General features: G+C 40.2%; 1 protein-coding gene across 3 annotated transcripts in view; it reads left to right on the forward strand.

Annotated features, from left to right (window-relative positions):
* The window catches only part of LOC132846287 (F-actin-uncapping protein LRRC16A-like), a 39696-nt gene extending 26846 nt beyond the window's left edge, over positions 1–12850 (forward strand). Inside the window, exons 27-38 of one of the 3 annotated variants that reach the window (XM_060870943.1) lie at positions 37–212; positions 1172–1259; positions 1509–1646; positions 3309–3375; positions 3772–3965; positions 4252–4355; positions 4655–5051; positions 5989–6037; positions 6373–6588; positions 6682–6810; positions 7410–7532; positions 10342–12850. In XM_060870943.1, coding sequence (XP_060726926.1) covers positions 37–212; positions 1172–1259; positions 1509–1646; positions 3309–3375; positions 3772–3965; positions 4252–4355; positions 4655–5051; positions 5989–6037; positions 6373–6588; positions 6682–6810; positions 7410–7532; positions 10342–10493 — 1833 coding nt within the window. In that variant the 3' untranslated portion in view covers positions 10494–12850. Of the gene's footprint in view, positions 1–36; positions 213–1171; positions 1260–1508; positions 1647–3308; positions 3376–3771; positions 3966–4248; positions 4356–4654; positions 5052–5988; positions 6038–6372; positions 6589–6681; positions 6811–7409; positions 7533–10341 lie in introns of all 3 variants that reach the window. The other 2 variants (XM_060870942.1, XM_060870944.1) reach the window with 2 other exon arrangements.
* Positions 12851–15460: the final 2610 nt, after the last annotated feature.

Below are 15460 nucleotides of genomic sequence, written 5' to 3' on the forward strand. Positions count from 1 at the left end.
ATAAAATGTTCCTGCTCCCCTTTTTTTTTTATCCAGAGTCTTTTGGAATCGATGGTGGACACAGCGGAGAGTCTCTGTCCTCATGTGATGCGGAAACCCAACCTGCGTCATGAGCTGATCAAAGCAGGGACAGGGAAGATGACGGTACCACGAAGCTTCGTCAAGAACACGCTGCTTGAGCAGTCTGGCATTGACATCATCAACAAGATCAGGTTTGAGACTCCGTTCAGAAAGTTCACAAAGGTCCGGTTCAGAAAGGCCTTGGAAACCAATCCAGAAAGCACCAGGTTAAATGTAGTGGCGGTGCTTTGTCATGGCCAGAACAATGTTTGTGGGTCTCTGGATCCCTCAGAAGAGATCATGAAGTTTGGTTGCTGTGTAGTTAAGCTTGTTTATGGAGATCAGAGAGATCACATGCACTCTGGGTGGGATGGCCGTACCTCTGTCAATCACAGCTACGCTAGGCAGTCATGGGCATCCGGGCATGTAGGAGGTAGTGAATAGCTTTAGGCTTGTCCAACTGTGGTGGTATCAATATCCACAGCATAGAGCCTGGATCTCACAAATGCTGGTGTCTACACAACATCTTTTTTTTTTTTTTTTTTGTCATCATTTGAAGTTCTAATTGCACTTTGGTTCAGTCGAACCAGGTTAGTGTATTGATCACATTGCACTGATGGCCATTAACTTTGTTCTAACTCAGATTTGATGAGTCAGAGTAACATTTGATGTCTCAGGTTCCACATCATCCACTATTCTTCTGGTAATTAGAAGTGATGAGTTGTGGTGCCACTGGAAATAATCTCTTAAGGTAACAGAGGTGTGTAATATACAAAACAGCTAAGTTCACCATGGCAGACCAATTGCTAAACTGGTTTACATTTGCTTAACACCATCTCACAGATTTTCTTTCAATACACGGATTATTTCTTGTGATGGAACTCCGATAACGAAGTCAGAGTTAACCCTGAGGTCTTAATTTGTTTTGCTGTTAAATGAGCTGTTGTGTTTGCAGCAGGGGATCTTTGGCTACCTGCAGGGTTTGTGATGGATTACCTCTGAAGACCAATTCATCTTCTGTCCTTCATGATGATTGGTTGTTAAGATGTGCGTGCTTGATAGAGAGACTGCTTTGAACAATGACAATCTTCTCTTGTCCGTTTCTCTTCAGTGAAGTAAAGCTGAGTCTGGCTTCATTCCTCTCCGATCGGATCGTTGATGAAATTTTGGAAGCTCTGTCCGGTTCTCAGAATGCGTTGGTGAGTAGTTTTCTATCGAGGCAAGAATACAACCCTTCCTTCCAGGGTTTAAGTCGTCCACCTCTTAAACCACAGCAGTTTGCCAAAGGTTACATTTTTATTTATTAAAGAAAATCATACTTTTTTCTTTTTATAGTTATATTGAATATCGTGGAACGTTCTTTGGAAGTAAATTGTGAAAATGCATGTGATGGTACGTACTACTTTCAAACGGGCACGTTGGTCATGTAAAGTGTCTGTGGCTGTCAGGCAGAGCACCTGGTGAGAAAAGGGCGTCCCTTAGTGCAACAGGAGTCCATGGAATTGGACGTATCCGAGCTCAGGACCTCCAAACGGAGCACCATGGAGCTGGAGGCTGAGAGGCTGGATGACCTGGAGGCCTGCATGGTGAGTATCTTGTTTCCAAGTTTTGGTCCTGAAGTATCTGGTATCTGCTTATGTTCATTCCATCTATTATGGATGGTGAGAAGCTCAGCTTTTATATTTGCCGTGTGCTATTTGCTACATATTCTTCTCCCAGGTTGGAGATCAAGTCCCTGGAGTCCCATGATGATATGAAATGATAGTTCAGTATGAACACTTCATGAATTTCAGGGGGCTACCAGACGTGGCTGTGTGTATTTCACATCGCGTTTGCTTTTACCTCTTCAGACAGATTGCTTCATCTTGGGTCTGATTGTTGATTTACCTGATGCAGTTTTCAGATATGGACATAGCAACAGGACAAAAGTTCAGGTCGCATCACTTTATTAAGAACTTTGTTCTGAGAAAGTCCAGATAGGGCTGTGGATCATTTTTAGTACACTTCTTATGAATTGTACCTCTGTTAGAAAGCATTGTTTCTGAGTGTGTGTTAAATTGTCCACATTTGTCTTCTGTAGTTGAACATGTACATGATCTCTGTATACGTGAGTTTTTCCTCCATGGATGTTCTGATTGTTGAGAAGGAACTCGTTGCCAGGGCAGATGAGCTGCTCTGCCTCTCTTACTTTATCATTTTCTCTTCCTTCTGCTTTTTCTCTTTTCTGGAACAGCTGAGCTTCTTACTTCTCTTTCTGCTCTCTTGTCTGTTTTTTTTTTTCTTCCTTTCCCCACTTTCTTTTTTCCATAATTATTTGCTTCATGGAGATTTTGTGCTGCACCAGTGTAAGTACAAGCTGCCTCCCCATCTCTCTCTCTCTCTCTCTCTCTGCGCGAATGTCTTTCGCTCTACTCTGTATAATCACTAGCACAAAGGACTTGTTCAGTGCCTCCTCCCCATCACATTCACAACATTCTCTCTCTCTCTCTCGCTCTCGCTCTCGCTCTCTCTCTCTCTCTCTCTCTCTCTCTCTCTCTCTCTCTCTCTCTCTCTCTCTCTCTCTCTCTCTCTCTCTCTCTCTCTCTCTCTCTCTCTCTCTCTCTCTCTCTCTCTCTCTCTCTCCCCCCTCACACACACACAGTCATTACTCTACCACTTTCCCCTCCATGAGTTGATAATGGAGTCAGCTAGAGCCAAGGCTAAATGCTTGTGTTAGCTTGTTTTTGTTGATGAATGTTGATATGTAAAAGACCTGAATTAGTCAATATGTTTAGTTTAAAAATATTAAACTAAACAAACCTAAAAATTAAAAAATTTTATTAGACATTTTGAGAGGCATGTTAGTTAGCAGGTAGCGTTTTCTGATTCTGGCTTGGAATTCTGTGTGCATGGTTTCTTCTGGGTTCTCCAGGTTATTCTCAACTTCGCTGCACCAAAAACAAGCTGGTTGGTGGAATGGCAACTAGAAAATGACCCAATGCTGTAGTGCCCTGGATTACCCTACAGGCTGCATCCCTTCCACCGTTGCCCAGTATTTCAATATTCCAGGATTATCTCCGAAACCATTGTGATGAACGATTTATGTTTTTATAGTCCGACTTCAAGCTGAAATGTTGTAGCTGAAACTATAAACCAGAGGACTGAGGAACTGACAATCTAAAAACTAAGGACTAAAAACTAAGGAAGTGAATATTCTTGGATTTGAGTCTGGGATTTGATGACTCTTTCCTCTCCTTACTTTTTTCTAGATGACTCCAAAGTCGAAAAGAAAGAGTATCCACAGCCGGATGCTGAGGCCTGTCTCCAGAGCATTTGGTGAGTCTGAGACACTTTTAACCTTGAAGTGTTCTGCTCTATATCCTGGACGTGCTCAGACATGTCTAGGTATGTGTTGATAATCAGGAAGTTGACACCCCAGTATTTGAGACCTTAAACTAGTTCTATCCTTGTGGCTCATCTAAGAGGGGTTTGTCTGGGTAACCCCATTGAAGGCAGCATAAAGATTCTAATTTCATAGAAGCCAAATATTTGAGCCAATTCTGCCAGGTTCTGCGAAAACATCTGGACCATGTTAAGGTTTTTTTGCTGGTCAAAATATTGCACCAAAGAAGCAAAAAAATAATGTATCAAGATAAAAGGTCTGGTCAAGTTGGTGTGATTGTAAACTATTTATGGCTGAGATTCTTCATTGGTTCTCCTGTTCCATATCAGAGATGGAATTTGACCTGGACAAAGCTCTGGAGGATGTCCCCATCCATATTGAAGACCCTTCACCTCCAGCCAAACTGAACAAAAAGCCATCAGGAGTCGTGGGAGAGCTGCCGTCTGAGGAAGCCAAGAAACTCCAACATTACACCAAATTACGGCCCAAGAGGAACAAGAAGACCCAGTCAAGCAGGGTTCCTGTAAGTGACCACTACATTTGACTGTAGAAATCATGGAACCTTTTGAAATTCCCCTGAAAAGGAATTTATTTGTGACTAACAAAAAAAAATGATATTTTGCTGTTCATAGAAGCATTTAAAAAAGTTGTATACCCAAGTTCTGTTAAACCTGTATTTATTCAACTTAAGCAAATTTAAGAAAAGAAATGAAAAAAAGACAGAAGCATTCTATCATTTGGTCAATTCAAATCAGCATCTCTGAAGTGCAAAGGTTGGTGGACATTTCATTTCTGTGCCAAAACAGCAGCTCAGCAGGATGCCATCTCAGGAAGGAGAGCAGAACGGCCTAATGGGAAGGGTGGACGAGGGTGTGGACGAGTTCTTCACCAAGAAAGTCACCAAGATAGACAAGTCAGTACTCCTTCCTCTACATGTTTACAACAGAAAAGTCAATTTGATAGTGACTGCTAATGATTTATAGCCAAATCAGTGGTGTGTGACTCCACTATTTGTCAGTGTTTACAGTATGCCCAAGTCATCAGTTTTAAATCTACAATATTTCAGAAGGCCTGTTAGGTAGTTAAGTATGAATGAATAAATAAATAACGTGGTTTTTTTGGTCCCTTTCTTTTGTGTTAGTTACTTTTTGTTGTTCTTCGTTTTCCCCTGAAATTATAATCTATATTTATCTTTTTTCATCCCTTTATCAGGAAGCAGTCCTTAAAGGCCTCAGACTCTCAGGATACTGAAAAGAAGCGTGATTTGCGCAAAGGGGGCTTTCTGAACCTCATCAAGTCCCGCTCGGGCAAAGACAAGGACAAGGACAAGGAGAAAGACAAGGAGAAAGACAAGGAGAAGGAGAAGGACAAGGAGAAGGATCGAGGTCAGGAGAAGGAGAAGGCTTCCACTTCAGCCCCACCTCTGTCTCCAGTCCCCCAGGCTGCAGAGGAACCCTTGTCTCCTAAGGCCAAGCCTCAGTCGTTACGTTCGGAGCGAAGCAGCAGTTCCGAGCGCTCTGAGGAACTGAAGACTCCCGACTATGGAGTCCAGGTGATGGGCTCCGGCCTGCTCGCCGAGATGAAGGCCAAGCAGGAGAAGAGAGCCAAGGTGTGTTTCAGCTCCTACGTGGTCCAGTAAATGACCCATGTGCCACATTTGAGAGTTGAGTCAGAACAAAGACAAGATATTTTGTGTTTGAGGTGAAAACAGACTGAATGGCACCATCTGGATTTCACTGTTTGAACTGCAGCCTGTATTCCATTTAATTATGTCTCGTTTTATTAGTGTTTTTAACATTTGTGTGTTCCTAACCTATTGTTAAAAAAACAAGCTTGATGGTAAATCATGTTAAGCCTTAGTCATGCAAAAGTATATCGGCATTTCTAAACTAAAAGACTTACTGCACTTCGAAGGGACACCCAAGCACTTTTAATATTTTTAATGCATTTTTATTACATAAAAATCAATGTCTGGCAGGAGGCTGAGGATCACTCTGCCTGAGTCAGCTCAAAATTTCAGCACGCTCACCTAAAGCGCCGTACATCCATCTGGCATCATGTCAGGAAGTCTTTATAATGAGACCGAGTTTGTTCTCTGGATTGATCACTCTCTTGTGACTGATTTTAGGAAGCTTTATAGAATTCATTACTGTCTACTGAAGTTCTGCTTTTCCTAATCATGCTAATGCTAACCTTAAGTAAAAGTACATGAAACATTAGCACATTAGTGTTTGAGTAATAAACTGTTAAGATCAGCAGCAATTCAGTGCTAATCCATCAGCTAGCTAGATTGTATCTATTAAATCATTCATGCAGGTGGTGTAAAGAAAGAGACATTAGAAACATCTTCCCACAGATTTGTTGGTAAATTACTAGGAAAGTGCTAAATTTACTGAAAATATATTTAGCACTGAGTGGTTTCTGTAATTTTGATGCCTTCAGTCCATCAGATCATGATGTGTCTCAAACAGGAGCGTATTTAATCACAGCAGTAATAATCCTGATCTGGAATGTGTCAAAAATCATCCTCTGATGTTCTTTTCCAGATCTCGGACTCCTCATCGAGTCCAGAGAAGCCAGACGGACCTCCATCAGGTGAGAGCTCTGTAACCCGACATCTGATCTCCTACAGGAAGTCGACAAGTTGTCTACAGGAAAACAATTTTTCTGAGGGACAGGAGGGGTATCCACACTGATATCCTTCTGTGCATCTCAGTAAAACACTTTAGAGTGATGGATCTGGTGCTCCTTTCTGGAGTGTCTGGACTCAAACACTATAAGAGCTATGTTGTTGCTGTTAAACACAGAATCCTGTTTTTTGTCCTTTTTCTATGTTAAACTCTTCAAGAACCCTTTTGTTTAGCTCATGGTTCTTAGAGGGAGAGAAAGAAGAACTCTCGCTCACTCTATCTCTCCCTGTTGTTCTGCAGGTCAGGGTAAGGTGGAGGTCAGCAGCACTGTGATGGCCCCTGAACGAACTCCTCGGGTCGGGGGTGATTTTAAACCCGAGACAGCACCGAGGACCCGAGGGTCAGGCCCGAACCCGACGAGCCCGAAACCTCCTCCTCCTCAGAGTACTAAACCGAGCCCAGGCCCTCGACCGGCTCTCCCACAGAAACCCCGCAGCAGCAGCACACGCAGCATCGGTACACACTCCGTCCTGAGAAACGTCCTGTAGGTGTATGGATGAAAGTGTAGACATTACTCACAAGTTCTCTCTCACTTTTGTTTTTCTCCAGACGAGGGCTCCGAGGCTCCTGCAGGAGGTCCGAAGGCTTCATCTACGCTCCGGAAAGTACCCTGGGAAAAGGATGGGTCCTCGAACCCTCCACAGAGCAGCTCAGGCTCCAAGAACTCCACTCAGGAAGGTAGAAGCCCAAACACAACAGAAGGCTGAACTCCATTTACTGCTGCTTTTACAAATGTGTGTGTGTGTGTGTGTGTGTGTGTGTGTGTGTGTGTGTGTGTGTGTGTGTGTGTGTGTGTGTGTGTGTGTGTGTGTGTGTGTGTGTGTGTGTGTGTGTGTGTGTGTGTGTGTGTGTGTGTGGTCACCCATGCACTGATTATGTTACCAGTTTTTCATCTTTGTCAGTGTGTCTCATCTCATTTCATCAGCCACATCTCCTTCAGCACCTGATACAGAGCTAAAGAGAATCTGATCAAGGGTAGAAAACAGAAGGCAGCCAAGTCTGATTAAGGTGTGAGAACAGAGAAGAGTCTGATAAAGTCTAGAAAAGTAAAGAGACTCTGATTAAGAGCTAAAAACCCATAAAATGAATAGTCTGAATAAGCCTTAGGGTGTAGATCTAATCTGATTTAAGTGACTAAGATATGATTAGGGCTAATGAGCATCTGATAAAGGTGAAAAAGAATGAAAGATTGAATAAATACAGATAGTCAGATTTAGGCTAGGGAGAGTCTGATTATTGAGACTAAAGGCTAAACGGAGCACTAATCCTCTCTGCAGTGGACATGACAGGAGGAGGCATTAGCGTATTTAAAGTCGAGTCTGAGCTGGAGAAAGCAGCAGTACTGCACCAGGAGGAGGCGGAGTGCGAGGGAGAGCGAAGGACGTCCCCCTCCAGACCTGGTTAGACCTCTCACTTCTGACCTTTCACCAGTCAATACTCACCACATCAACATTGAGTTCTCATCTTGTGTTCAGCCAAAGACAAGTCTGATTCATCCATCTGTAGCAAAGTGTATTAGTGATGTTACCAGTGACACCGAAGCTCCGAGGTGTGTGTCAAAAAAATGAACCGATTTTCATTGAAGCTTTGTATCGAAGCTTGATTCGTTCTGGCAAAATCACGTGACCAATGACGTCCGAAGCTTCGTTTCACACACACCCACGTGACTGCTTCGTTATCTGATTCAAAGGTTTAAAATTGTGCGTGACATGCGGTGGCGCGCCCTCGTGTGTTGTATTGGAGTATTACACGGAATCTATTACTGTATAGCGAGTTTAGGAGAGCTTATTCTTGTGAGTTGTCAATGGAGCCTGTTATAAAAAGATCTGAAATGTGGGAACACTTTCATTTGATTTTGCCCAATAAGGTGGATATATATGGTTTTGTTGTGAAGCCTATATTTATAACTTAAATCTCACTCATCATTGGGCAATTATACGATTCAGTGTAACATTTAATGTTGTATATTTTGTCATATATATTTATTGGATAGTAGTAATAAGTTGAAAAATGAAAAGGAATGCAAGAAAAGCCTTTTGTGCACCGCTTTATAACATGATCTTTTTTAAATGGTTCACACTTTATACTTTTGAGACAAGGTCTATCTTTAATCTGTTTTTAGATCCATTGTTTGATTTGCTCCCAGCAGCTGGCCTATTATAATAATAATAATAATAATAATAATAATAATAATAATACATCATCCAGGTTGAGGCATTTTCGTGTAAAGCATGACAGAGCCAGATCCTCTGTCCAAGATGTAGCCAACATCCAAGGTTAAAGCCTACTTTTAATTTTATTCACTTGCTTCAGTTTTATTTATTAAAATAATTGAGTGGTTTAAAAGGGCTGCTGTTATTTTATTATCAAAATAGGAACAAAGTCTCTCTCGCTCTCTCTCTCTCTCTCTCTCTCTCTCTCTCTTAATTTCAATTTAAGTGTGCTTTATTGGCATGACAAAAACTGTACATTTGTTTTACCAAAGCATTTGCAGCTGTGCTGCATACAAATAGTACAAAAAGTTAAATTTAAACAAAGTACATTGTGCATAATTAAAAGTAAAATAGTAAATTATAGAAATACAATAAGAAAGTACATTATTCTATTTAATATATTGATTCATTTATTTATTAATCTATCCATAATTTGTCAATCCATTAATGTTTGCTTCTAAAATGAATACGTTGTTTGGTTGTGGAACATTCTGTGATAGCACTTTCACCAGCAGAGGTCCTCATCGAGCTCTGATTTGAAAAGCTTCGAGTAATGAACCTTTTTCCGAAACAATTGGGTTGAAAGCTTCACTGCTTCAAGAAAGCTTCACTTCACCACTACAGTGTATCAGACTTCTCTTTGGCCTCATTCCAGAAAATGCCAAGGACACTTCAGGCTGTGAAACACTATAATCAGGTTGAGTCTGAGGCTCCGGCCGTGGTGTCACGGTGTTGGCTGGAATGTGTTTTTTGCGTTTTGTGTGTTTTTGTATTTGGTCTTTTTGTCTGATCACATATGAAGTAATCATATTTAAGAGCTGTTGTTGCAGAGGCAGGTGCTAGGGGGCACTGTTTGTCTATTTTACAGGTGCATCTCAATAATTTAGAATATCATGGAAAAGTTAGTTTATTTCAGTAATTCAACTCAAATAGTGAAACTTGTGCATTCTATAAAATCAGTAGTTTAAGTCTGTGGTACTTTTAATTGTGGTGATTTTGGCTCACATTTAACAAAAACCCACCAATTCAAAACATCAGAATACTTCATAAAACATTTTTAGTGAATTGTTGGCCTTCTCGAAAGTATGTTTGTTTATTGTATATGTACTCAATACTTGGTAGCGGCTCCTTTTGCTTTAATTACTGCCTCAATTAGCAATGTGGCATGGAGGTGATCAGTCTGTGGCACTGCTGAGGTGGTATGGAAGCCCAGGCTTCTTGCTACTTGCTCTCATCTGAAAGAAGGACTTTGGACCACTGGGCAAAAGTCCAGTTGTTGTTCTCCTTAGCCCAACTAAGACACCTCTGACATTGTCTGTGGTTCAGGAGTGGCTTAACAAGAGAAATTCGACAACTGTAATTAAATTCCTTAACAATTCCTTGTGTGGTGTCTTTTGATGCCTTGACACCAGCCTCAGTCCAAGTTCACCCAAATTCTTAAATTGGTTTTGCTTGATGAGCCTCTCAAGCCTGTGGTTCTCTCGGTTTGTTGTGCATCTTTTTCTTCCACACACTTTCCTTCCAGTCAGCTTTCTGTTAACATGCTTGGATACAGCACCCTGAACCGCCAGCTTCTTTGACAACGAATGTTCGTTGCTTACCCTCTTTGTGAAGGGTGTCAATGATTGTCTTCTGGACAACTGTCAGATCTCCATGATTGTGTAGCCTAGTGAACCAAATTGAGAGACCGTTTTGATGGCTCAGGAAACCTTTGCAGGTGTTTTGAGTTGATTAGCATGTGGCCATATTCTAATTTTTTGAGTTAGTGAATTGGTGTGTTTTTTTTAAATGTGAGCTAAAATCATCACAATTAAAAGTACCAAAGACTTAAACTACTTGAGTCTGTGTACTGAATTTATATAATACATGGGTTTCACAATTTGAGTTGAATTACTGAAATAAATTGACTTTTCCACGACATGCACCTTTATATTTTTATTTATCGTACGTGTTCTTTATTTATGCATTTGTTTTCCCCTCATGTTTCTTTCCACAGCGAGAACAACCTCGAGCACGAACCAGCAGAGTTCAGATGAGAACGGGTCAAAGGTCAAGGACAAATCGGCAGAGAAGGACAAGGACTCGAGTCAGAGCAGCAGATCGGCAGATTCAGGAGAGGAAGCAGATAAAGATTTTATTTTTATATAGAATGAGAGAGAGAGAGGGAGAGAGGGACCACATCACTCGGTGTTTCCATCCGTTTCAGGAATCAAGACTGTTAAAAGTACTGATGCATTCCGCAGCACTCTCAGAGATGTACGTGTGTGTGTGAGAGAGAGAGAGAGAGAGAGAGAGAGAGAGAGAGAGAGATAATGCACTCTCATTCAATTCTTCCGTAGCGTCTGATCCGGTGTCTGATCACCGGGACAGTAGAGGTTTCGCCGTATGACGTGTCCTGTGTTAATATCCTCTTCGCTCGAACTCTCATTAGGGCTGAAACACTGTTAAAGCATTTAACGATGTCTCGTTTGTGTACCGACACTAAGGGGCACTTTGCTATCTGCCCTCGTGCCTTAGAGCTCCACTATACTGTGATCAGACTGCGCAGGACACTGACGGCATCTCCGATAACTTGTGCATGTCTGATTATCCTTTAAACAGAACAAAAATAACACAAAGATTTCTCTGTATTGTGTGTGTGTGTGTGTGTGTGTCAGGACTTTCATCCATTTCTAGTCTGTTTAAGAGGAACAGATCGGACTCCTCGTGTGAGATCCGATTTCACACGCCTGATTTTGTCCTGGATCGTATACTTACTGTCAGATTTTGGATGTGACTCACGATCAGACGCTTCCTAAATTATTCATGTGAATTAGTGATCTGACTTACCAACTCTTTAGGCATGAGATCAGATTTTTGCAGTTCTAGGATCTGGGATCAGATTTATCCCAATAATCCAGCGTAATTGGTTCTAAAATTAGATTTTCTCTGGTTAACTGTGGCCTGGCATCAGACCCATCCATTTCAAAGTCTAATCTGAGATTAGACTCCTCAGTCTCCTGTTGAAGGTCATTCGGGTTCAGATTTATTCTTGGTTTTTGATCTAAGATCAGACCAGTTTCTAATCCATCTAGGATCAGATCATATTTATTATCATGTGAGATTAGATCCCTTGTGATTTTATTTTATTATTATTATTATTATTATTATTTTTTTTTTTTTTTAAGAAATGGATGAATGAGGAGCAGATTGGATGTATTTTTAGAGATTTAGTATCAGATATTTTCTGAGATAATACTTCTCTATTTAATCCTCCAGAATCTAAGTTTAGATCAGATTGCCCTGGTTTATAGTGATGTGATCAGACACCTTCTGTATTTATAATCATGTCTCAGATCAGACTTGTGTCTTTATGCTAAAAATCAGATTCTTCTCCCAGACCGGAGGTGTCAAGTATCATATGATCTGAGATCAAACTTTTACACTCTGATTTCTTGTTTGATTATGCTACTCAAAGAGCATGTGCAGGCAGTGTAAAAATCCGATTCAGGATCAGACTCGCCTGAGTCGAAACTTTTGTGTGAGAGAGTGTGAGTGTGTGTCGAGATCCGATGAGTCTGATTTAGCAAATAAGAACAGATTTTATTTCCTCTTGTGTTTAATTCAACGAACAAGGAGTCAAATTGTGAACAAATATAAACAAAAGCAACTCCAGGTTGATGAGCAGTGATGAAAACAAAATTTGAAAGATTTATTTATTTAATCATTTTAATTTGCCTTTTCAGATTTTCATAAATACACACCATGTTTGTTTTTATTTATTTTAGTTTAAATGGGGCAAGAAAACTGAACTGGGATCAGCTATGGTAAATTTAAGAATTATTTTTTGAATTCTAAAAAATTCTGGTACAAGTTCAAATAAAAACCTTCATCACTTTTTGAATTTTTTTTTTTTTTTTTTTTTTTTTTTAAACTATAAAAGTTTGTGATTTGCAAATTACATTGCACTTTTTTATACGCCATTTAAGGAAAGGGGGTGGAGCTTAGAGCAGATGATTGACAGTTCATACTTGGTGAGGTTTTATCTGTACTTCTGTCTCATTAATAAAACTGCACTCTGAGGTATGGGTTCTGATGTAATTAATGAGTTTGTTTGTGAACACTGACACACCTGTGGAGGGCGGAGTTTATGTTAATGAGGTACTGAGTACGTTCAGATACCAGGAAGAGGCTGGTGTCCCCTTTTTCATTTTATTTTACTTTTTCGCCTCGTCCACAGCTCTTCCACTGCACATGTACATTTTGTTGATATGAACAATTTATATTAATGTGATTGTATAATGATTTAATGTTATTATTTTCTTTGAGGTTAAAGGAAGAGGATTAATGTATGTATGCAGATCAGTGTTAATATATAATGTGATCTTTTGTTTAAAAGTGTGTATGTTAGTATTTTGGCCTGGTTTGAACTCTTAACACATTTCACTCGTGCACTCTGTAGTTTGTGGACGTTTCTTTTATTTCGAACACGTTTCTATCAATCAGATTAAAGGTGATTTTACACAGTTACAGTGTCTGTGTGTGTTTACTTCAGACGCTTCATTCTGTCCTTCACAGGAAACATTACAGAGCTACTGCTACACAACGACACCACATTCATAGTAGTGTTTACCATCTTAATGTCTCTTAAATGAAAAGCAGTGGTACAGGAACTATTTAATGGTTTATAATTGTGTTAAATAATCTATTATTTTGATCTCGCGCTTTCTCTTTCTGCGCATGTGCGAGGGTGAATGGAGCGTGTTGGTTACATTTACAGCATTATTAAGGGCCTTGCTCAGGGGCCCAACAGTGGCAGCTTGGTGGACCTGGGATCGAACTCTCAACCTTCCAATTGGTAGCCCAACACCTTAACCACTAGGCTGGTTAGAGTAAGCGTGAAAAATTGTGCTTATTTTTCCCCCTCTCTTGAAGAAACTGGGTTCTGTAATATTCTATCAGCATCGCGAATGAATAAGGCAGTTGTTGTGTTCTTCAAAACAGAAGTTAGTAATTCAGGGGACTGAAAGTGAAATATGGATTAAAGGAATACCTGTGCACGTGACTCCTTTAGTGGCTCTAGCAACTAAAGTCACAATTCCCCAAGTGACGCCTTTCCTTTCAAATCCCACTGTTATTAAAGCATTTAAATCATTACAGAAAAATTGCAAGTTCTGTCAGAAATATCCCTTTGGGATGCAAAAACACTGCCCTTATATACCTTTTTTCATTCAGGCGACAAGTGATAAAGTTTCGTAACTCACCAGAGTGCAGTTTGGAGATCTCGCTCTGTGTGAGTCATGAGTAAGGATCATATACAGTATGCTGTATGCAACCACTGATACCTTCAAATGGTTTGAATGCATTGATATTAAGCCATAAACTCTTAAAAGAATGTCACTCAGACTGATGTGCAAGCAGTAGAGTAAAGTCAAGCAAATGATTTGAATAGACTCAATGTACTGAAGACAGTATGAAAGATGATGGACTTTAGGGTCAGAGGTATCAAAAGTGGTCAGTGAAGATCTGTATAGTGATGCTCAAATTAATGCATTTCATGATGAAACTAAAGGTAAAAGTAATGAACAGAATGAGTTTTTTGCAGTTTTAGACAAACAGCGGAAACGTTTCAGAAGCCGATAAAGAAACACAACCGTTATTTGATAAAAAAAAAATTAAAACTACAAAAGGGAAAACAAAAAGGGGAAAATATAACTAATCACCATGGCCTATGTGTATCCCTTTCTGACTGTTCTCTTTCTAATCTTTCTCCTTCTTTTGGAAACCTTACGGTGGGATCGATAAATGTTAATGGGATGAGGGACAAGAAGAAGGCTGGCACATTTATAGAATTTATCAGGTTTATCACCTCTTTTTTCTTTAACCTGGAACATAAGCGTGTACAAGAAAATCAAATGCACTGTTTGAAAAACAATAATGGACATTGTACTAGGGATGAGCGAGTACAGCATTATCTGTATTTGTATCTGTATCTGTACTCGGAGTGGGTGGGGCCTAACCCGGACGTGGGCGGGGCTTGTCTTGAAACGGGCGGGGCTTTAACCGGTATGTTATTTTAAGCATGCAATTGATATGGGTTGATCAGAAATTGTTATATTTATTGCTGATTAGAAAAATATTTACAGGACAGCATCAGGATTGAGCTTCAGATCAATGGTTTTGATCACGATAGCAAACGAACTATATTACAGAACAAGTTTTGCAACAATGAAAACAAAACAATGCAGTGCAATTATGAAGTAAAATGTAATGAACAACATAACTTTCTTTTTTAACTTTTAATTTTTTTATGATCAGTGTGATTTTTTTAATTTTTTTGGTTCTTTTTTTTATTTATTTATTTCCACACCAGGTGTGTGTGTGTGTGTGTGTAGTAGGGATGAGCGAGTACAGCATTATCTGTATCTGTATCCGTATCTGTTAACCATATGAATTATCTGTATCCGTACTCGGAGTGGGTGGGGCCTAACCGGGAAGTAGGCGGGACTGTCTTGAAATGGGCGGGGCTTTAACTGGTAATAATTAATTTGTAATATTTATAACACTAGCTTACTACCTTTATGTTTTTATGAAATACAGCAAAAACGTGTCAGACACTCAGTGTCTAGTTACTGGTTAGAGACAGCTGAAGGTTTAAAAAAGAAAAAAATCTCCGACAGGCAGAGACGCAATGCGAGACGCATTCTACCAAGCAAGCACCACGTCTGAACGAACCCACGTTTACCAGAACTCTACTAGTTAGTAAGTACGTATTATTAACGTTACAACCCGAAGTAAAAAGCTGAAGAAACCCTAAACGTTAACGGAAAAGACCCGCGAACCTGAGTGACTGAGGGAGAGACAGAGAGCTGTTCTGTGTGTGACTGTGAGTGAGCAGAGCGAGACACAGCAACACAATACATCTGTATGTGTGTAGGGGAGGGGCGCTGTGACTAGCCTATCACAGAACGCTGACACAATCAGATACCCAATGATGATTTTAATTCAATCCGAGCACAGATATTGACTCGTATTACTCGTATAATACTCGTACTCGGCAGAAGTGCTTTATCTGTACCGGATACTCGTTTCAGCCGAGTATCCGGATCATCTCTACATCGTACCTCTGATCCTGT

The sequence above is a fragment of the Tachysurus vachellii genome, chromosome 5 (genome assembly GCF_030014155.1).
Source record: "Tachysurus vachellii isolate PV-2020 chromosome 5, HZAU_Pvac_v1, whole genome shotgun sequence".
NCBI classification, from domain to species: domain Eukaryota; kingdom Metazoa; phylum Chordata; class Actinopteri; order Siluriformes; family Bagridae; genus Tachysurus; species Tachysurus vachellii.